At 41.1% G+C, this 22,409-nt stretch overlaps 1 protein-coding gene across 7 annotated transcripts in view; it reads left to right on the forward strand.

The window, feature by feature from the left end:
• TMCC1 (transmembrane and coiled-coil domain family 1) overlaps positions 1-22,409 on the forward strand; it is a 159,565-nt gene that overhangs the window by 133,030 nt on the left and 4,126 nt on the right. For all 7 annotated transcript variants that reach the window (XM_079795376.1, XM_079795375.1, XM_079795377.1 and 4 more), the window contains one exon: positions 14,669-14,804. In XM_079795376.1, the coding sequence (XP_079651502.1) occupies positions 14,669-14,804 (136 nt within the window). The remainder of the gene's footprint in view (positions 1-14,668; positions 14,805-22,409) is intronic.

A 22,409-nucleotide genomic window follows, 5' to 3' on the forward strand; every position in this document is an offset into this window, starting at 1 on the left:
AACATGTGAAATGGTTCTGCAATAGTTAGAGAATTCTCAGAGGGCTAAATGCTTTGAGTTATAATCTGTGCTAAAGGTAGAAGCTAATAGCTTTTTTGTTTCATATTACACTCTATATTCATATTAGACCATTCTTCAAATTGTGTGTCTTTTCCTCTTGTTTCCATCACATGCAGATAGAAAATAATGTCCACCTTGTAGTACTTAATCAGATCCAAAGTTTGTCAACCAGAGACAAGCCACCTCACTGATACTGATTAAGAGCTAATCTCATGGGAGCCACAGGTTGGGTTAGGCCTTGAAAGATGTTTGTTCTGGTTTTGTTCCAGTTTCTAATGAGAAGGAATCCTCATAATTCTACTATATCAAGGGTTGAACAGGCAATCTTTTAAGGTCCCTTTCACCTCTTTTTTTTTAAGTGATTTTTTTTAAAGTTTGCTTTTATGAGATAATCTCAGGGCCTGAATAAATTATTCATGTGAATCAGTAAGATGAGTGAAGAGTTGCAGCAGCAAACTCTTTCACATGGTGAAAACGCTAGTCAGTAATTCAGTCCTGTCTGTTATCTTCACTCTTCCATCCTTTAATTCAAACTTAAGACTTTGTGAGGAAAGGAAACAAAAGTAGAGGAGAGGGCAGGGGAGGGGAGGGGAGGGAGGGAAAGAGAAAAGAAGTTCTAAAAGCAAATACATTACCATTCTTAATTCATTGTTTTATGTATTCTTTAATATACTTAGAAGACAATATCTAAAGCAATGAGCAATCTTAACAAATATTCAAGTACACTCAAAATAAAACACCTGGTCCTTTGTACCATATTATATTTAAGTCTTAACATTCAAATTCTTGTTCTGCCACTTACTAATCTTGAAAATTGGGCAAGTTTCTTAACGTTCCTAAGTTCTAGTTTCCACATCTCTAACATGGGAAAAATAATAGTCCTTCATAAGGTTACTGTGACATTTAAATGAAATAATTTATGTAAAGCACATAGCTTGGTGCCTGGCCCAGTAAGTACTTTGTTGATGTTAAGTAGCAGCTGCCACTGCTGCTATTAAAATATACCCCTTTGAACCATGGAGACCTGGGTGTTCCATAGTTAGTTGCTCAAAAAACCAACTGCCTGCTTTGACCCTTTTATTTTAAATGGATAGCAAAACATTCCAGTTTTTAAATTCTTCCAGAGTTTAAAAATTCATATAGAGTTGTTACGTCTTCAAGTCAGATGTAGGCCAATGTGAGAAAATCAGAGAGGAAAAACAGGTCTCCCAAGACCCACCTGTGTATACATTTAAAATAATTCAGAGACAGGATAGAACTTTAGCTCCATCCCCAGTCTACCTCTTTCCTAGACAAAAAGCTAAGCCTCTGGGAGAGTAGAAATAGAAATTAGAAGAGAGAGACTCCTGCAGGCTTGTCTTTTTGTCTGGGAAGGAAGTAGCCTAGGGATGAACTCAAGGAACACTTTTCTAACCAAGAACCAATTAATGCGCACATGGCTGCTCTAGATGCATTTCTGGTTATTTTCAATGCTTTCGTTTATTTTACTGACTAGAGGCCCGGTGAACAAAATTCATGCACTTGGGGGGTCCTTCATCCCAGCCTGCACCCTCTCACAGTCCGGGAGCACTCGGGGGATGTCCAACTGACGGCTTAGACCCACTCCCCTAAGCCGTCAGTTGGACATACTTAGCACTACTGCTGTGCTCACCAGCTGTGAGCCCGGCTTCTGGCTGAGTGGCGCTCCCCCTGTGGGAGCACACTGACCACAAGGGGGAAGCTCCTGCATAGAGCATCTTCCCCCTGGTGGTCAGTGCAAGTCATAGCAACTGGTTCTGCCATTCGATTGATTTGCATATTGGCCTTTTATTATATAGGACTAGAGGCCTGGTGCACAAAATTCGTGCGAGAGTAGGCCATCATTCCCCTGGCTGCTGGCACCAGCTTCCCTCTGGCACCCGGGACCTGGGCTTCCCTCCAGCCGCTGGCAGGCACCCGGGACCCAGGCTTCCCTTGCAGCCCCGGCTTCGTCCAGAAGGTCATCTGGAAGGATGTCAGGTCTAATTAGCATATTACGCTTTTATTATTATAGACTAGAGGCCCGGTGCACGAAATTCGTGCACTGAGGGGGGTGCCCCTCAGCCCAATCTGCACCCTCTTCAATCTGGGACCCCTCAGGGGATGTCCAACTTCCAGCAGTTGGACATACCTCTCACAATCCGGAACCACTGGCTCCTAACCACTCACCTGCTTGCCTGCCTGATTGCCCCTAACCCCACTGCCTGCCTGCCTGCTCACCCCTACCTTGATCTCCTGCCAGCCTGATTGCCCCTACCTTGCCCTCCCCTATAAGCCTGATCACCTCACACTGCCTGTGCCTTGGCCCCCAGTCTGGCCTCCCTCTGGAGGCACCACCCCCATAACCCCAATGCTGCTGCCACTGCTGGCCTGAGCCTCAGCGCTTCGCAGCTGATAATGGCTGCCTGAGCCTCGGCCCTTGTAGACACTGTGGCTTTGTCTGGAAGGATGTCTGGAAGACAACCACTCTAATTAGCATATTACCCTTTTATTAGTATAGATTATCACAGTTGACAGGAGGAAGGTCATACACAGAATTGCTGCTTATTATTTTAAGAGATGGGGAGGAAGACACTATCACTGACAGCATTTGCTAAACTCCTGTGATACGCATAATGCTAGGTGCTTTACATATATTTGCTAATCCTCACAATAGCCCTGCAGGTGTATTATCCTTATTTTACAAATAAGGATATTGGCCCCAGTGCGGTTTTAAAATTTGTCAGAGGTAGGTCACTTGGTAAGTGGTAAAGTCAGGAATCAAACCCAGTTTTATCTGATTCCAAAGCCAGCATTTTTTCCACATCAGGCCAGTTCTTTTGTTTTGTTTTCCAAGCTTAAACCTAAAACCTCTATAATTAAAAGACTACTTTTATAGTCTAGCTCTAAGAAACCTGGACTTCATTGGCAATGGGTATTGGACCTTTCCCAGGTTTCACTAAAGGTTGAGTCACTATTTTTAACATATTTTGGAAAATTCTGTAAATGCATAAGCTCTGGAAAGTTTTCTCAAGCTAATACAACAGTGTAGATATGTACTAGAGGAATATATTAAGAAACCCTCATTCCCATCATTATTTCCCCTTTTCAGAGTTCCTTCTCAATGTTACTTAATGTGCTTCCCATTGCTCTCTACCCCAGTGACTAGTGCCAAGTCAGGATTTTTGCTCAAGATCATCTACTTACTCTGGAAAAATCAGAAGCATCAAGGAGCCTGTAGAGTACAGTGTGTCTGTGTCTGTCTCTGTCTCTCTCTGTCTCTCTCTCTTTCTCTCTCTCTCCAACCATGTAATTGTGCCATGACTGAATAGTACTTTAGCCACCCACATGCACTTAGTCCTGGAAGCCATTGTAGCAGAGCTTGGATCTAAACTCCACTCCAACTTTTGACTAGTAGTTTAGACTTTGAGCTTTGCATTGGGCACTCAGATATGAGTGAGATTACCTACTTTTGGAAAGGAAGGAGACAAGGTTTAGACAGGTTTTTAGTGATGGGATCTGTACTGACTTAAGATTCTTCTTGTCTTGCTAGTAGTCTTTTCATTCCATTTAAGTATTATTGTAGATCTGTTAGTAGCAATGGAGTATTCATTTAGTACTTCAGAGATAAATGGAGCCCTTAGATATTTAGTTTAATCTTGTTCTACACATGAGTACAGTGAGGCCTAGAAAGATAAAGTGACTTTTGCCAGGTCACACAGTAAAATGGTTTAACTTATATTTAATTTGCTGTTTAAAAACTGGAGGACCAGTCCTATTTTCTTAGTGAGTATAATATATTAATGAGTTACTATAGGAAAAAATTCAGCTGTGGCAAAATCCGTTGAAAACAGGGGAGAACTAGGAAAACAACTTACAGACAGTTTTACAGGTTCCTTTTGTAGTTTTTCCCTAGGGAACCTGGCGCAGAATCCTACTCATCTACTGCCTGTATAAAGCAATATCATGTAGGGCAGGGATGTTGATGAAAGCATCTATTTTAAGGGGATTATTGTGCTTTAGAAATTGGCTTCTGAAATTGTATTAAGCCCAGAGATATTTTAAATTGCACTGAGTCATAAGAACAAAAATACAGAAGGAGGCAGTCACCATTAGCAGTCATCACTTGCAGTAGAACAGTCAGTAACTAGGCTAACCCAATTAGGTACAGGCCATTGAAGTTCTAACTAAACAAATTGTTGTTTAAATATAATTTTACTTAAAATAAAGTAATTATCACTGGACATAAGACAGATATAACTATGTTAGCCCCTTTATTCCAGGTTTTAGTCCTGTTTGTCATCTAGTAAATTGATCAGAGAATCTCCAGAAGATACGTGGCCAACAAGTTTGAAATAGAAACTGAGAATATTGGATCAAATTAGCTCTTTGTTTCTAAGAGAGAAAAAAAAAAGCCTAATTGGGAGATGCTCTTAGGAAGGATAAGACCTTTCATAAAAGAAATTTACAGATAAGCTCCTCCCAGTTTAGCCACTGGAAAAGTAATGGAGGAAAAATGGGGAGGAAGTTTAGGGAAGAAAGGGAGAGGAGATAAATTACTTCATTAATAAATTGAGGTTGGAGGAGGACCTTATTTAGCTCATCTAAGCCTCAGTTTCCTCTACAAAAACAAGATGATGATATCTATTGTACATGTTGTTGAGATTATTAAATGAGGTATGGTCTGGGGTGTACCAGGATGTTAGAAAACTGTCATTACCAAGTCTGAATTACCCAGAAAGCCCTTCTAGCTTTTATTTATTCCCTATATACTTTAGGCATCTGCTGTCTCTTGTCTATAAGACAAATGCACTGCCCTTAAAGTTTGGGGACTGGTTCTGTACTTTTTCCTTACCTTTTTCTTAAAATTTATTTATTTACTAGAGGCCTGGTGCATGGATTCGTGCACTGGTAGGGTCCCTCAGCCTGGCCTGCACCCTCTTGCAATCCAGGATCCCTTGGGGGATGTTGGAGAGCTGGTTTCAGCCCGATCCCCGCAGGCCAGGCCAAGGGACCTGCGCTTAGCCTTTTACTTTTATATATAGAGACTAGAGGCCTGGTGCACGAAAATCGTGCATGTGGGGGTGTCCCTCAGCCCAGCCTGCACCCTCTCCAATCTGGGATCCCTCGGGGGATGTCCTAAACCAGCAGTCAGACAGCCCTTTCACAATCCAGGACTGCTGGCTCCTAACCACTTGCCTGCCTGCCTGCTTGATTGTCCCGAACTGCTTCTGCCTGCCAGCCTGATTGCCCCCTAACTACTCCCTTGCTGGCCTGATTGACAACTAATTGCTCCCCTGCCAACCCAATCGCCCCGCAACTGCCCTCCCCTGTCAGTCTGATCTTGTCCCCAACTGCCCTCCCCTGCCGGCCTGGTAGCCCCAACTGCCCTCCCCTGCCGGCCTGGTCACCCCTAACTGCCCTCCCCTGCCAGCCCAATCGCCCCCAACTGCCCTCCCCTGCTTGCCCCATCGCCCCCAACTGCCCTCCCCTGCCGGCCCGATCGCCTCCAACTACCCTCCCCTGCCTGCCCAATGGCCCCCAGCTGCCCTCCCCTGTCAATCTGATCTTGTCCCCAACTGCCCTCCCCTGCCGGCCTGGTCACCCCTAACTGCCTTCCCCTGCCAGCCCGATTGCCCACAACTGCCCTCCCCTGCTTGCCCGATCGCCCCCAACTGCCCTCCCCTTGCCGGCCTGATTGCCCCCAATGGCCCTCCCCTGCCACCCTGGTCACCCCCAACTGCCCTCCCCTGCTGGCCCGTTCACCCCCAACTGCCCTCCCCTGCCAGCCTGATCACCCATAACTGTCCTCCCCTTCTGGCCATCTTGTGGCGGCCATCTTGTGACAACGTGGGGGGGCGGCCTTCTTGTGATGTCATGGGGGTGTCGCGTGAGAGCCAACTATGCTTTTATTAGTATAGATTAGAGGCCTGGTACACAGATTCGTGCACTGGTGGGGTCCCTCGGCCTGGCCTGCACCCTCTCACAATCCAGGACCCCTCAGGAGATGTCGGAGAGCCGGTTTTAGCCCGATCTCCGTAGGCCAGGCCAAGGGACTCCACCGGTGCATGAATCTGTGCACCGGGCCTCTAGTATGCATATAAAATATTTGGTTAATCTTTTCCTGCCATTCATCAGTCTGTTCCATGTTTCCATGCCTGTGGTTTCCACTCCTGCGTTGAGTGTCTGCCCCCTGGTGGTCAGTGCGTGTCATAGCTAATGGTTGGTCGACCGGTCGCTTAGGCTTTAATACATATAGACTAGAGGCCCGGTGCATGGATTCATGCACCAGTGGGGTCCCTCGGCCTGGCCTGCAGGGATCGGGCCGAAACTGGCTCTCCGACATCCCCTGAGGAGTCCCAGATTGTGAGAGGGCACAGGCCAGGCTAAGGGACCCCACCGGTGCACAATCGGGACCGGGGAGGAACTGCGGGAGGGCTCCAGAGCGTGTCTAGCCCATCTTGCCCAGTCCTAATCTGCCGGATTTCAGCAGCAAGCTAGTCTACCATTCGAAGCATCTGCCCCCTGGTGGTCAGCACACGTCATAGTGAGCAATCGAACTCCGGTCTCCTTGTCAAATTCCCCAGGGTACACTTTGCATATTAGCCTTTTATACACACACACACACACACACACACACACACACACACACATACACACACTAGTACTAGTGGCCCCGTACATGAAATTCGTGCACATTAAAAGGGAATTAATTAGAGGAAATATTTTAATATTGCTGTTTGCCCTTTCTCTATAATAGAAGTGTCAGAGATGAAAGAAAATTAGTAAAATGTATATGAAAATCTCCCTCCTGTCAGAGTCTGGGGTGCACTGTGGGACCCAGAGTCAAGTCCCCGCCCACCTCAGAATCGCACGAGACCCAGACCCAGCTGGCCCCACTCCCATCAAGCCCCGCAGGGCAGGGAGCGCAGCGGAAGTGGGGGGCATGGCCTCAGGTCCCCTGGTGCCAGGATGGGGGCGTGGCCTCAGGTCACCCGGTGCCTCGGGATGGGTGCAGCCTCAGGTCCCCTGGCCCAGGCACTGGGGCAGGGGGAGCGCCAGGGCGGGGTTGCGCCAGGGCAGGGGGCACAGCCTCAGGTGCCCCGGCACAAGGGCATGAGGGCAAGAGGGTGCAAGGGTGAGATGACCATTTGCATATTAGCCCTTTATTATATAGGATATATATATACATACCATTTTCCCTGCTTTGCCTACCCCCACTCAGCCCTCACCCACCCCTCCCTCTGGCCCTCACCACACCATTGTTTGTATTCATGGTCCATGCATATATATTCTTTGGCTAGTCTCTTCTTTTTCAACTGAAGGCTAGTTCAGCCTCTTTTCAGACTTCAACACAAATGAGGTAACAAAATTTAAGGAGGCAAAATCCACTTTCTGCAATTCAGCCAAGAATATATTCAAGCTCCCACCACATATATCCCATATTCCAAATATGTCTCTTTATTGTGGTCAAACACTAGCAGAAGCTACATCAGATCCCTGGCAAACATTTGGGAAATAATGCAGTAGTTTGCTCCCATAGTTGCTTATCTGTGTCAGCCCTGGGACCTAGTTCTTCCTGTTTCTCTCAAATACCTGCTCTACAAGATTCTTCAGCCATCCAGTCCTAGTGACCTATTTCCCAACTATGGAAGCACCACTGGCTCTCAGAGATGACTCCAAACTTTTGAGCCACACCTAAAGAGTGATACATTAAGTGAAGCATTCCCAACCTGTATACTCACCCAATTTCTCATTCTCAGGAATTTGACCCAAAAGAGCCCTGGCTTATCTTTGATCTAGGAAGGTGACTACTGTGTTGATTAATCCAGTGGATGAAACACTTTTCCAAGATCAGTATTCATTTATGAATTGTTCACCAACAACAAAGCATATTGAAATGTCTATGTTCCCTTTGAGTTGTAATGATTTACAAAGGACCTTTGAGGAAAAAGTATTAAAATGACATTATTAATCTCGTGTTACTTTGTGTTCCACACTGAGTCTTATGAAAAGCACTTGCTAATCAAAATCATATGCTAGTAGGATAAAAATCCCCCTTTTCGCTGTCTTCCTGAAAGTGGCCAAAGGTGACTTCTGAAAATGGCTTGCTATTCATTTGACTCAGAAAACTCTACAATATCATGCAAATCAAGAGGTTCAAATCTTCGTGTTCACTTTAAGAACACTTGTGAAATTGCCCAGGCCATCAGTATATGCATATTCAAAAAGCCACCAAGTATTTGAAGGATGTCACTTTATGGAAGCAATGTGTGCCATTCCGTTGTTACAATGGTGGAGTTGGTAGGTGTGCCCGTGCCAAACAGACAGGACAGAGGGTCAGTGGCCCATAAAGAGTCTGAATTTTTGCTGCACATGCTTAAAAATGGAGAGTAATGCTGAACTTAGGGTTTAGATGTATATTCCCTGGTTATTGAGCACATCCAGGTGAACAAAGCTCCCAAGATGTGACGTAGAACTTAACAGACCTCATTGGTGGATTAACCCATGAGCTCTCTCCCTGTCATATTGAGATGGTCTTACTATGAAAAAGAGCAGAAGAGTAAGTTGCACAGAAGAAAAAGATATTCCAGAAGAAACTGAAGAAACAAAAACTTGTGGCCTGGGAATAAATTCAGCATAAAATAAATAATAATAAAAATTTTCTTGAAAAAAAATCCCTTTTTATTTCCAGATAGCTTTAATTATTATCAGATGAAGGGATTTAATTTAAAAAATCACATATGAAAGGCTGTACACAATTGACCTTTCCTTTTCCCCCCCTAATCTTTAGTGTTATTATTTAATGAAAAGATAGAAGTGTTCTTTATATGAATTCCCTAGGTATCTGGCTTCTCCATTTTAGAATTCAGACCAGAAGTAAACATTAGCAAGTAAAGTAAGTAAAAGAGATTATATTAATAATGGAAGTACTAGTGGGAACAGGAATATGGGTGTTTTCTTACTTTTTGTTCAGATTTTGCATTTGATTAATAGTACAGGAAAAAATGTTTTTTAAAAGCAACAATTGAAAAAATCTACAAACAAAAGGCATGAACCAAATAGTTCAGATCCTAACTGTACCCCATTAACAGGGGAAATTTACTGCATCGTTCTTGGGCTCCCATTTCTTAATTATAAATTGAAGGTACCTCCTCAGGAAGAGGGAGGTGAGGATTAATGTAGAAACATCCTCATGAATCTAAGTTCCTCAGAAGCAGATGCTACACATAAAACGGCACAGAGAGGGTACTTATCATTGTTCTTGTTATTATTGGTTCTAGTGTTTTGATGCTTACAGTGATTAAGTAGATTAGATTGAACCCTAATTCCTCCCCACAGGCACTCCTCCACCCAGAATAATACCACATCATTTTTACTGGGCTGTTTGTGTTAGCATGTTTTTTCACATGTAGGTTGTTATATAAGCCACTCCAAGGCTGATGGCACTGAAAAAAAATGTTTGACTGGAATTGCTGAGCATAATGTATAGGCTTGTGAGGTTGTGAAAAGAGCTGAAAAACAAAACTTCCATGACCTGGGTGAACAAAATAGCCATTAATTTTTTGTCTCTATAAATTTGCCTGTTCTGAACATTTTACATATGTGGAATCATACAATTTGGTCCTTTCCCATTGGCATCTTTCACTTAGCATAGTATTTTCAAGGCTCATCCATATTGTAGCATGCGTCATTACTTCATTTCTTCATTTATATGTGTGTATGTGTGTGTGTGTGTGTATATATACCTACTTGTTCATTGATTTTGAGAGAGAGAGAGAGAGAGAAACAATTTGTTGTTCACTTATTTATGCATTCATTGGTTGATTCTGACCAGAGATTGAACCTGCAACCTTGGCATATCGGGACAATGCTCTAACCAACTGAACTACCTAGCCAGGGCTCATTTAATTTCCTTTCCAAATAATAATTCATTTTATGAATAAACCACATTTTATTTACTCATTTATCGGTTGATGGACATTGGGTTGTTTCCACTTTGGGGCTATTATGAATAATGCTGCTGTGAACATTCATGTACTAGTACAAGTTTTTGTGTGGAAATAAGTTTTCATTTCTCTTTAGTATATACCTGGAGTGGAATCTGGGTCAGAAGTTTAGCTTTTTGAGGAACTGCCACACTTTTCCAAAGCAATTGCATCATGCTATATTTCCACCAGCAATATATCAGGGTTTGAATTTCTCCACATCTTCGCCAACTCTTGTGATTATCTTGTATTTTATTATAGACTAGAGGCCCAATGCACGAAATACTTGCAAGGGGCTCGACCTTCACAGCCCAGGTTTCGTCCAGATGGTCGTCCGGGTCTAATTAGCATATTACACTTTTATTATTATAGATTCATGATCTTTTTACTAGTATTACACTCCATCTCCCTTTGTAGCTGTGTGATTTGGGTCAGCTATAGACCTGACTCAGATGTCTTCCTTATAAAGGGGTTAGCTTATCTGGGCTTCTTGAGTAGTTTAAAAGTGGCATCGCAGTGTAGAGGTTAAAAACTTGGGTTTTAAAGTCAAATAAACCTGCCTAGCTGGTTTGTCTCAGTGGATAGAGCGTCGGCCTGTGGACTGGAGGGTTCTGGGTTTGATTCCGGTCAAGGGCACATGCCTGGGTTGCGGGCTCAATCCCCAGTAGGGGGCATGCAGGAGGCAGCCAATCAGTGATTCTCTCTCATCATTGATGTTTCTACCTCTCTCTCCCTCTCTGAAATCAATACAAATATATATATATATATATATATATATATATATATATATATATATATATATATATATATATATATATTTAAATAAAGTCAAATAAACCTTGATTCAAATCCTTGCTCCCCTACTTAATTTCTGTGTGCCTTGGGCAAGTTACTTTAACTCACCTTTAAAGTGAAGATAATTTCTACTACCTTCTTGGTGTTGTGGAAATGAATTTGCATAGAAAGCACTGAATAGCCCTGATCGGTTTGGTTTGGCTCAGTGGATAGACTGTCGGCCTGCAGATTGAAGGGTCCCAGGTTCGATTCCGGTCAAGGGCATGTACCTCAGTTGCGGGCACATCCCCAGTAGGGAGTGCGCAGGAGGCAGCTGATCGATGTTTCTCTTTCATCAATGTTTCTAGCTCTCTATCCCTCTCCCTTCCTCTGTAAAAAATCAATAAAATATATATATATATTTTTAAAAAAGCACTGAATATACTTACCTGGCAGGGGAGATACCATGATCACGAAGGTGGTTTCCCCAGGATGAGGCTTATCCATTGCACTCCGGGTATGCTGACCCCTGTGATTTCCCCAAATGTGGGAAACTCGACTGCATAATTTGTGGTAGTGGGGGACTGCGTTCATGCTCCCCTTCAAAATAAAAATAAAAATAAATAAATAAATAAATAAATAAATAAATAAATAAAGCACTGAATAAATGGTAGCTCTGCTACTGCTGCTGCTATTTCTTTTTAATCTGTCCTAATGGTATACGTGAACTATGTTTAATATCAAATAAAGATTCCCCCAGCATTCCTGAAAGACTGTATAATTTGTGGGCCAAGAGATTGGGGCAGTAGTTTATAGAACACATGCCAAAGATGTCACATGGGTCTGCTTTCATCAGTATACAGGCTGATTGCTACCACTATGCTCCCCTCCCTGCCACCAACATTAATCTTTAGCTTAGGAGAGTTATTTGCTGACATGCCCATCCTTTTTCTTAAATCCCAAGGAACTGACACATTGGAACACCCGTTTTAAAAAGCCCCTCTCTGATGAGGAGAGAGAATGATGAAAATCATCAAACACTGAAAACACCATAAAACAATGGGCTTAATTTCATAAAAAGACAAAATGTTAATCTTATGGCATTGGGTGAACTTAAAATTTGATAGAAAAATCAATTCCAGAGGTGGCACCTATTTTTGAGCACATGCCCTGGACAGCAGATGAAGTGAAAAGGCAGAGTTACGGAAAATATTGGCCATAGTTACAGACAAAAGGTAGAAATGCTTTTTGATCACCCTGTTCAGTCACTTTAGTAACAGAATTTCAGCATGAAAGGAAGCAATACAGATTCCTATCAAGGATAAAGGAGAATTAAACAGGATTCAGTAATATAGTAAAAGGGTCAAACTATGCCTTTTAAAAAAAAATCTTGTTTCTTATAGGAGGAATGAAGTTCGGGATATTGTTATTTATCATATAATCATTGGAAGAAAAAATGTTGTTGATGCCACAACAGAAAAATTTTCTTAAAACAAAGACAGTTCCTGTAGTTCTTAAAAGTTTGTATGCTATAGATGTGATGAAAAGTAAGGGAAAGGGGAGGGTAGTTTTAAATGTTTGAGTTTGTTCTGGCATTTTTATTTTTTTAATAAGAAGTCCTCTAAGGCTCACATGCTAGTGTTAGGTGTGTGCTTACCTGAGTAGTGCTCGCTAGTTAGTATATACTCCGGTTGGGATGAGCCCTCTGTCTGACAGAGAGGCTTCCATTCTAGTCACCATAAGCTGGGGCTGTGTTTATTCTTTCCTTTCTAGTCTTTTTAAATGTGTAGTCTTCAACCTTTCTCCTACCTATGTAGCTCTTTGTTTGATTCCTGGGACTCCACACACAATTTACCCCAGTCTGTCCTCCTCACCACTAACATATAACCTATTTTCCTAAAACACTGTGTTCATCATGTCACCCTTTCCCCTTTCAGCAATCTGTTTTGGACCCATCTACTGTCTATTCCAGAATCCTCACTCACCTGCCTATCTTTTAAGACCAAACTTCCCTTTTTTCCTCCAACATAGATCCACTATTCCAATTATCCTAATACATTTCTACCTCTTGTCCTTTACCCATGCTCTTTTCTACGTGGAAATTCTGCTCTCGTTCTTTAAACCTGTTCCAGTCCCATGGGTCATTAGATGCCCTGCCCAGGTTCCATCTTTATGTAGAACTAGAGGCCCAGTGCATGATTGAATCATGCACATATAGGGTCCCCTACACGCTTTCGCTTTCAATCATGGGGGAGCTGGGTGCCTGTCCGCTGGTGCACCAGTCCTTTCAGAAGCCTCCAGCGCGGCGAAGGCTTCTGAAAGGACTGGTGCCTGAGCTGACAGGCACCCAGCTCCCACGCTTTTGCTTTCGATTGCGCGGGAGCTGGGTGCCTGGTGCCTGAGCGGACAGGCACCCAGCTCCCACGCTTTTGATGGTCCGCGGCGGGACGTGAGCTCGCTGCCCCAGAGGCCCCTTCTGTGCCGCAGCACAGCCATGGTGCAGACGCTGAGCGCGCGCCGCCACTGGCGACGTGCGCTCAACGTCCCGCCGGCCCAATCGGCCACCCCGAGTCCCACCACCCCCCCCCGCGCCTCCTGGCCAATCGTGGGCATGGCAAAGGTACGGTCAATTTGCATATTTGTCTATTATTAGATAGGATAAGCTCTCTTATATGTAGTCCTAGTGCTAGTCATACAAGGTGAATTAAAATCACCTTGCTCCCAAAGGACTTGTATGCATGCATATTAGCATAACCAATGGACACAGACACTGGGGCTGTGGGGGCTTGCCTGGGGTGGGAATGGCTGGGTGGCAGGGAGGGTGGGGTCAAGCGGGGAAAAAGGAGACATATGTAAAACTTTAGACAATAAATAAATAATAAATAAAATAATAAAATCACCTTGCTCCCAAAGAATCTCATCTCCCTTCATTTTCCCTCAGCTATAGTCACACAGGCCTACGTTCTTTCCCTCAAACCTACGAAGCTTGTTTTCCACCTTGAGAACTTTATACTTGTTATTCCTTCTGCTTTAAGATGTCCCCTACCCCCATCTTCACAGCACTTATTCAAGTTTCAGTTCTCATTGTTGAAGAGTGTTGAACTGGGAAGAGGCCTTCCATCTTAACCAGCCACCAGGTGCTCTGCTGTATACCCCTAGTGATCTTATTTTGATTACTTATCCCTTTCTGCCATCATCTTGGGTTTTCTGCCTCTCCCTCATCTCCTCCACCTCTACTTTAGAATGTAAACTCCTGAGGGCCGGGTTTCTATCTTGCTTACCACAATATTCCCAGTACTTTGAACATACCTGACACACATCAGGCTTTCAGTAAATATGTGTTGACTGAGATGTCCTTGACACTGTGCTTGACCATGGGAACGATGGGCTGTGAATCATGGACATCAAGGTGAGTGACCTGTCCATTGTCAAAATAAGCTACTGGGGACTGCTTGATCAGTTTCCATTTATGTGCTTGTTTATCTTTTGGTGAGACCTGCTTAATTGTACTCGAGTTTTCACTTCTCCCATATGCTGCTCAGAACAGAAAAAGAACTGCCTCATTTATTATAGGTATGCTCAAAGCTAACCAGGGTTGCTGGCATTTCTGCAAATACTGTGTGTGAAGAAGAATGTAGAAGAGTTATGTTGCCACTATCATATGGCCTTGTGATAAACTGCCCATTTTAGGGAAGTGCTGTACCCACTGGGATGCCCTGTTACCCCAGGCCACTCAACTTTTTTGTGCTTTTATTTTATTCCTTTGCAGAATGAGTTTGGGGATTAGAGGTGAATAACACCAGGAAAATACAGAATGCCTAAATTTTTAATTTCCCCCCCCTTTTTAGATGTGAACGATTAGAAGAACAACTAAATGACCTAACAGAGCTCCATCAGAATGAAATCTTGAACTTGAAGCAGGAATTGGCCAGCATGGAAGAGAAAATTGCATATCAGTCCTATGAACGGGCCCGGGACATCCAGGTTAGCATGAAGGATCCAGGTGTAAAAGCAAAAGATTAAAAAAAGTAGAATGATTGTTGCCAATGGCTAGGGGATAGGGGGGATTGTTGTTAAATAGGTATAGAGTTTCAGTTTTACAAGATGAAAAGAGTTATAAGATAGATGATGGTGATGGTTGCACAACAATATGAATGTATTTAATACCACTGAACTTTATACTTAACCCTTTGCACTCGCTTGCTTTTTTCTCGAGCTGCTACCGATGCTAACCGTGTCGAGTCACACTCGACATCCGGGTGCAAAAGGTTAAAAAGTTAAAATGATAAATTTTGTTATGTATATTTTAACACAATAAAAAAAAAGAAAACGGAATGAAATACTGATAATTTTACAACATAGATGAATCTGAAAAACATTGTGTCCAGTTGAAAGAAACCTGTCACAGAAGACACATATTATATTATTCCATTTATATGGAATGTCCAGAATAGGCCAACATAAGGAGACAAAGTAGCTAAGTGGTTGCCTGGGGCTGTGGAAAAGGGAACCGGGAAGTGATAGCTGAGGAGTAGAGGGTTTCTTTTTGGGGTGATGAGAATGTTCTGGAATTTTTATAGTAGTGTACAACATTGTGAATGTACTAAATGTTATTAGATTGTACATTTTAAAATGGTAAATTTTGTGTTAGTTGTATTTTACCATAATAAAAAGAAGTTTAGGGGGGAAAGGTTGGGAGGGTAGAATATCAAAAGAAACCAATATCAGCTATAATATACCTGCTCTTCATTTCTCAAAAATCTATACAATTTGAAGGTGATACGCTTGCTTGGGTTTCTGGGAAATGTTTCTTAGGCTCAAAATAGTCTCAGCCTATGGAAAATCATATGCACTACATCCGTTAGTTACTGCTTGTGCAGACAAGTCTCATGGCCATCTTGCTGATCTTCTTCTGTAGCAAAGGGGGCTTTTGTCCTAGCTGCCAAGTCAAAACCTTTTATAGGTACATTGCTAGGCAGTTTGTGAGAATACCACAAGGCAATCATGTGTAAGGCTCGTAGCAACCCTCTAGTTTATTCTGTGGGAAAATAGAATATTTATCTTTTGCTTATCCAGTTGGGAGGTATTTCTAAGGGAACAGTTGGTAATTTAATGTGAACATCTTGAAATTAGTCTTGGAGAAGGTCCAGGAAACTTGTATTACAGTAGCCTAAAAGAATCAAGAGAATGTCTATATTATTTGCCCAGCTACTGTCTTGTCCAGGCGCCTGGAATTCTGTTTATTTTTTAGTTTTTTCCCCCCAGATGATAGTGCATCAGGAAGTATCCTGTGTCCATTCTCCAGCTAGCTTCAGTCTGAAGTTGCCTGACCTTCACTTCAAATCCTAGGAAACCAGGACCCATTGAAACCAAGATCAGAAAAACCCAGGGTTCCACCAATGCTGAATTTTGGAGGTTATCTGACCTAAGGGAATAGGTTCTATCCTCTGAGTGTTATGGTAAATTTCATAAAAACTCATGGGTGAAGGTCATAGCCTTAAGGGGAGCAGATCACTTGTAATATTTGGTCTAGTATTTGAGCATAGTGTCCTCTCTACATAGATCAGTAAATCTTAAAAAGGGGAAGTACTCTGCTCTGTACTTAAAAGACAGAGCAGAGAGCCCTTTCCACTCATGTCAGGGACTTACTTGACTTAAAAGAACACCTGGTAGGGTGTATCTCCATTGTTATAGTGGAAACATTGGAAATAACCTAAATCTCTCCAGTACGGAACTGGCTGACATATTTATACTATAAAATTACCTGCATCAGTTAAAAAGAATGAGGTGGATTTCTACGTGTTGACATGGAGAGATCGCCAAGACTCATTGTTGAGAGAAAGAGGCAAGTGTGGACAGTCCTATATTATGATAGAAAATAAAAAAATAATTCCATACATTTCCCTAGGCACATATTTGTATACACTTAAAACATAGGTGAAAGGATGAAAACAAACCAAACTGCAGTATTTACTTCAAGAGCAGGGGCTGGAATTGAGGAAAATATCAAGAGAAAGTATGTGTCCTATTTGAATTTTTTTATGGTGAACAAGTAGGTGTGTCTTGTGCAACTTAAATTAATAATTTTTAAATGAAAAAGAAACAAAATTATTAAAAAAAGAAACATTATATATTTGAGATCTTGTCCATAAAATGTTTAACCAAATCTAATTGTATCCACTGCTTCTTGTGAGCCATCCCACAGGAGTGCAATGGAGGACAGTTGAGGTGAATAATAGTCTAGACTCCTTTTGTCACCTTGTATTTAACCCCCTTTACCCTCTTTGTCCTCCCCCTACCGGCTTCTTCTCTGGTAACCACCATTTTGTTGTCTGTATCTATAGGTTTGTTTTGTTTTGCTTTTTGTTTGTTTGCTTTTTGTTTTATATCCCACATATGAATGAAATGATATGGTTTCTTGTTGTTTTCTTTCTGACTTATTTTAATTAGCATAAGACTTTCAAAATCCATCCATCTTGTCATAAATGGCAATATTCCATCATTTGTTTATTAATTCTCACCCAAAGATATTTTTTTATTGGTTTTTAGAGAGTGGAAGGGAGAGGGAGAGTCAGAGAGCAAGAAACATTGTGAGAAAGATACATGGATTGGTTGCCTCCTGCACGTACCTTGACCAGGGCCTGGGGCTCGAGCCTGCAACCGAAGTACATGCCCTTGACAGGATTTGAACCCGCGATCCTTCAGTCCGCAGGCCAACGCTCTATCCACTGAGCCAAACCGGCTAGGGCAATATTTCATCTTTTTATGGCTGAGTATTAGTATTCCATTGTGTGTATATGTATATACCACATCTTCTTTATTCAACCATCTATCAGATACTTGTGTTGTTTGCATGCCTTGGCTCTTGTAAGTAATGCTGCAGTGAACATAGGTATCTATATATCTTTACAAATAAATGTTTTCAGAATTTTCAGGTAGATAACCAGAAGAGGGATTGCTGGGTCATATGGTAGCTCTAATCCTTAATTTTTTTAATATAATATATTGATTTTTTACAGAGAGGAAGGGAGAAGGATAGAGTTAGAAACATCGATGAGAGAGAAACATTGATCAGCTGCCTCCTGCACACTCCCCACTGGGGATGTGCCCGCAACCAAGGTACATGCCCTTGACCAGAATCGAACCTGGAACCCTTCAGTCCGCAGGCCAACGCTTTATCCACTGAGCCAAACCGGTTAGGGCTAATCATTAATTTTTTGAGGAACCTCCATGCTGTATTCCATAGTGGCTACACCAGTTTATATTTCTACCAGCAGTATATGAGAATTCTCTTTACTCCACATCCTGTGCAACATTTATTTCTTGTCTTATTGATAATAGTCATTCCGACTACCTCATTGTAGTTTTGGTTTGCATTTTCCTTACAGCTAGTGATGTTGAACATTTTTTTATATATTAGTTGGTCATCTGTATGTCTTCCTTGGAAAATGTCTATTCAGGTCCTCTGCCCATTTTTTAATTGGATTGTTTGGGGTTTTTTTCTTGTTGAGTTGTTCTTTGTATATTTTGGATTTTATCCCCTTCAGGTAGTTAACATTTGCAAATACCTTCTAGAATTTGGTTGGTTGCCTTTTTGTTTTGTTAATTATTCCTTTTGCTGTGCAGAAGCTTTTGGTTTGATGTAGTCCTATTCATTTACTTTGGCTTTTTACTTCCCTTGCCTTTGGTGTCACAAATACCCCTCTGAAATGAAGGTCCTGAAGTTTGGTGACTATGTTTTCTTCTATCTATCTTATATTTATCTATCCAGTTTTATATTCAAGCCTTTAAACTACTTTGAGTTCATTTTTGTGTGTGGTGTCAGATAGTCTAGTTTCATTCTTTTCAGTTTCCCCAACACTATTTATTAAAGACTTTCCTTTCTCCATTATATGTTTTTGGCTCCTTTGAAAAGTAGGTGCCCATATATGTATGGGTTTATCTCTAGGCTCTCAGTTCTGTTCCATTTGTCCTTTCTCTGCCAATACCTTATTGTTTTGATTACTATAGTTTTTTAGTATAATTTGAAGCCAGGGAGTGTGATACCTATAGCTTTGTTCTTTTTTTCCAGGATTGCTTTGGTTATTTGGGATCTTTTGTGGTTCCATACAAATTTGAGGGTTTTAAAAATTCTATTTCTAAGAGAAATGCCACTGGGATTTTGATAGGGGTTGCATTAAACCTATACACTGAGTGGCCAGATTATTATGATCTCAGAATGCATAGCTGAGTGGCCAGATTATTATGCATTCTGAGATCATAATAATCATATATATATATATATATATATATATATATATATATATATATATATATATATATATTAGAGGCCCAGTGCATGAATTCGTGCATGGGTGGGGTCCGGCCTGCCTGCTGGTCAAACTCCTGGTTGAGGGGACAATTTGCATATTAGCTTTTTATTATATAGGATATACACTGAGTGGCCAGATTATTATGCGTTCAGAGATCATAATAATCTGGCCACTCAGTGTATATTGCAACACTGTGTTGTAGTTTCCAATGTACAAGTCCTTCACTTCTTTTGTTAAGTTTATTCCTAAGTATTTTATCCTTTTTGTTGCAATTGTAAATGAAATTTTTTTCTTCATTTCTCTTTCTGATACTTTGTTAGTATATAGGAGTGCAGCAGATTTTTTGTACGTTGATTTTGTATCCTGTAACTTTACTATATTTATTGTTTCTAATAGTTTTTTCATGGAATCTTTAGGATTTTCTATATAGGAATCATGTCATCTGCAAATAATGACAGTTTTACTTCTTCATTCCAAATTTAGATGCCTATTCTTTTTTCTCTTGCCTAATTGCTCTGGCCAAGACTTCCAGTACTATATTGAATAGCATTGGTGAGAATGGGCATCCTTGTCTTGTTCCTGATCTTAGAGGAAACGTTTTTTTTACCATTTAGTATGATGTTAGGTGAGGGTTTGTTATATATGGCCTTTATTGTGTTAAGGTACTTTTCTTCTATACCAATTGTATTAAGTGTTTTATCATAAGTGGATGTTGTATCTTATCAGATGCTTTTTCTACATCTATTGATATGATTACATGATTTTTATCTTTTATTTGTTAATGGGGTGTATTGACCAATTTGCATGCATTGAACCATCCTTGCATCCCTGGAATGAACCCCACTTGATGATGATGATGATGATGTTTTATCTTTTTAATGTACCCTTGTATTCAATTCGCAAATATTTTGTTTAGGATTTTTGCATCTATGTCCATCAAAGATATTGGCCTATAACTTTCTTTTTTCTGTTGTTCTTACCAGGTTTTGGTATCAGAATAATGTTAGCCTTGTAAAATTAGTTAGGAAGTATTACTTCCTTTCGTTTTTTTGGAAGAGCATGAGAATGATAGGTATTAAACCTTCTTTGAATGTTTGGTGGAATTCACCAGTGAAGCCATCTGGTCTTGGACTTTTGTGGGGGTTTTTTGAGAGTTTTTTTTTATGACAGTTTCCATTTCCTTACAAGTGATCGGACTATTTAGGTTTTCCAATTTTTCATGTCTCGGTCTAGGAAGGTTATGTATTTCTAAGAATTTGTCTATTTATTCGAGGTTATCAAATTTGGTGGCATAAAGCCTTTCATGGTATTCTTGCATAATTCTTTGTATTTCTCTGGTGTCCGTTGTAACTTCTCTTTCATTTTTTATTTTATTTGAGTCTTTTCTCTTTTTTCCTTAGCAAGTCTAGCCAGAGTTTTGTCAGTGTTATTTCTTTTCAAAGAACCAGCTCTTTGCTTCATTATTTTTTCTATTATCTTTTTGTTCTCTATTTCATTTATTCCCACTCTAATTTTTATTACTTTCTTCTATTGACTTTGGGATTTCTTTGTACTTTTTATAGTCCTTTAAGGTATAATGTTAAGTGGTTTATTTGAGATTTTTCTTATTTCTTGAGATAGGCCTGTAATGCTGTAAACCTTTTCGTACCATTTTTGTTGCATCCCCAAAATTTTGGTATGTCGTATTTTTATTTGTCTCTCTGTATCTTTTGATCTTTTGCTTTATTTATTTCTTCTTTGACCCAATAGTTGTTCAGCAGCATGTTGTTTTATCTTCACATATTCATGTTTTTGTCAGCTTTCTTCTTATAGTTTTATACCATGTTGATCTGATAATATGCTTTGGTATGATTTCTGTCTTCTCAAATTTATTGAGACTGGTTTTGTGCTACAACATGGTCTATCCTTGAGAATGTTTCGTGTGCACTTGAAAAGAATGTATATTCTTGTCATTTGGGTATGGAAAGTTCAATAAATATCAGATTTGTCCTTTGCTCTAATGTGTCCTTTTTTTTTAATCCTCCGCCACAGGATATTTTTGCCATTGGTTTCTAGAGAGAGTGGTAGGGAGGAAGAAGGGGGAGAAAGAAAAAAAAAAAATCCATGTGAGACACATCAATTGGTTGCCTCCACACCTGTCCCTACAGGTGCTGGAAACCTGCAACTTAGTCACATGTCCTTGCCCAGGAATCGAACCTGTGACCCCTTGGTTCAGTCCTTGGGCCAATGCTCTAACCACTGAGCAACCGGCCAGAGCACTAATGTCATTTAAGGTCGATATTTCCTTCTTTAACTTTTTATTTGGGAAGTTCTCATTATTTGTTTGAATAGGCTCTCTGTTCCCTTTTTCCTCTTTTTTCCTACTGATATACCTGTTATTCTTATGTTGCTCTTTCTAATGGAGTCAGATAATTCTCAAAGAGTTGTTTCTTTTTTTTTTTCAATTATTAGTTCTCTGTCTTCTGGGTTGTTTCTTTCTTTGACCTCACTAATTCTCGCTTCCATCTAGTCTGCTCTGTTTCCCATGCTCTCTGATGCATTTCTCATCTCATTTAGCTTCAGAATTTTATTTGGCCCCCTTTTTTATAGTTCCAGTCTCTTTGATAAAGTACTCCTTTTGTTCATTCATTTTTTACCTGAGCTCTTTTACCCACTTTTCTGACTTCTCTTGTTACCTCATTGAGCAATCTTAAAAAAAAGAAAAAAAGTTTTTATTGACTTTTAGAGAAAGAAGCATTGATGTGAGAGAGAAACATTAATCCATTGCCTCCCATACATGCCCCTACTGGGGACTGAACCTGCAACCTAGATATATGCACAGAATTCTCCCTAAAGAGCAGGAATCGAACCCCCAATCTTTTGATGTACAGGACAACACTCCAACCAACTGAACCACCCGGCCAGGGCCAGAGCTACATTCTTTTTACGAGTGGTCACTGGCCCCACTGTGTTTTTGGAGGTCTCTCTACTAGGCTCTGCCAGGATGGGGGCAGGGACACGTTCATGATTTTGCAGCCCTGCTGTACTGTTTAAGATATCTCAATTTTCTCTATCTGGCTCTGTTGGGTTGGGTGGGACAAGGGAGGCAAGTTCATGATCTTATAGCTCCACCCAACTGCCAGCAGCAGTTGTAATCACCTCTGGGTTGCCCTGGTCTTAGCCTTCTTTGCAGGGTTCTTCAGCTGTTCTGATGAGTTGATCTTTTAGGCATGTTTGTATGTTGAGCAGGGGATCGTTTTTTGAATTATGTTAGTCTGATTTGTAAATTTAAGGGGAG

The sequence above is a fragment of the Cnephaeus nilssonii genome, assembly GCF_951640355.1.
Source record: "Cnephaeus nilssonii genome assembly, chromosome: 17".
Classification (NCBI taxonomy): Eukaryota; Metazoa; Chordata; class Mammalia; order Chiroptera; family Vespertilionidae; genus Cnephaeus; species Cnephaeus nilssonii.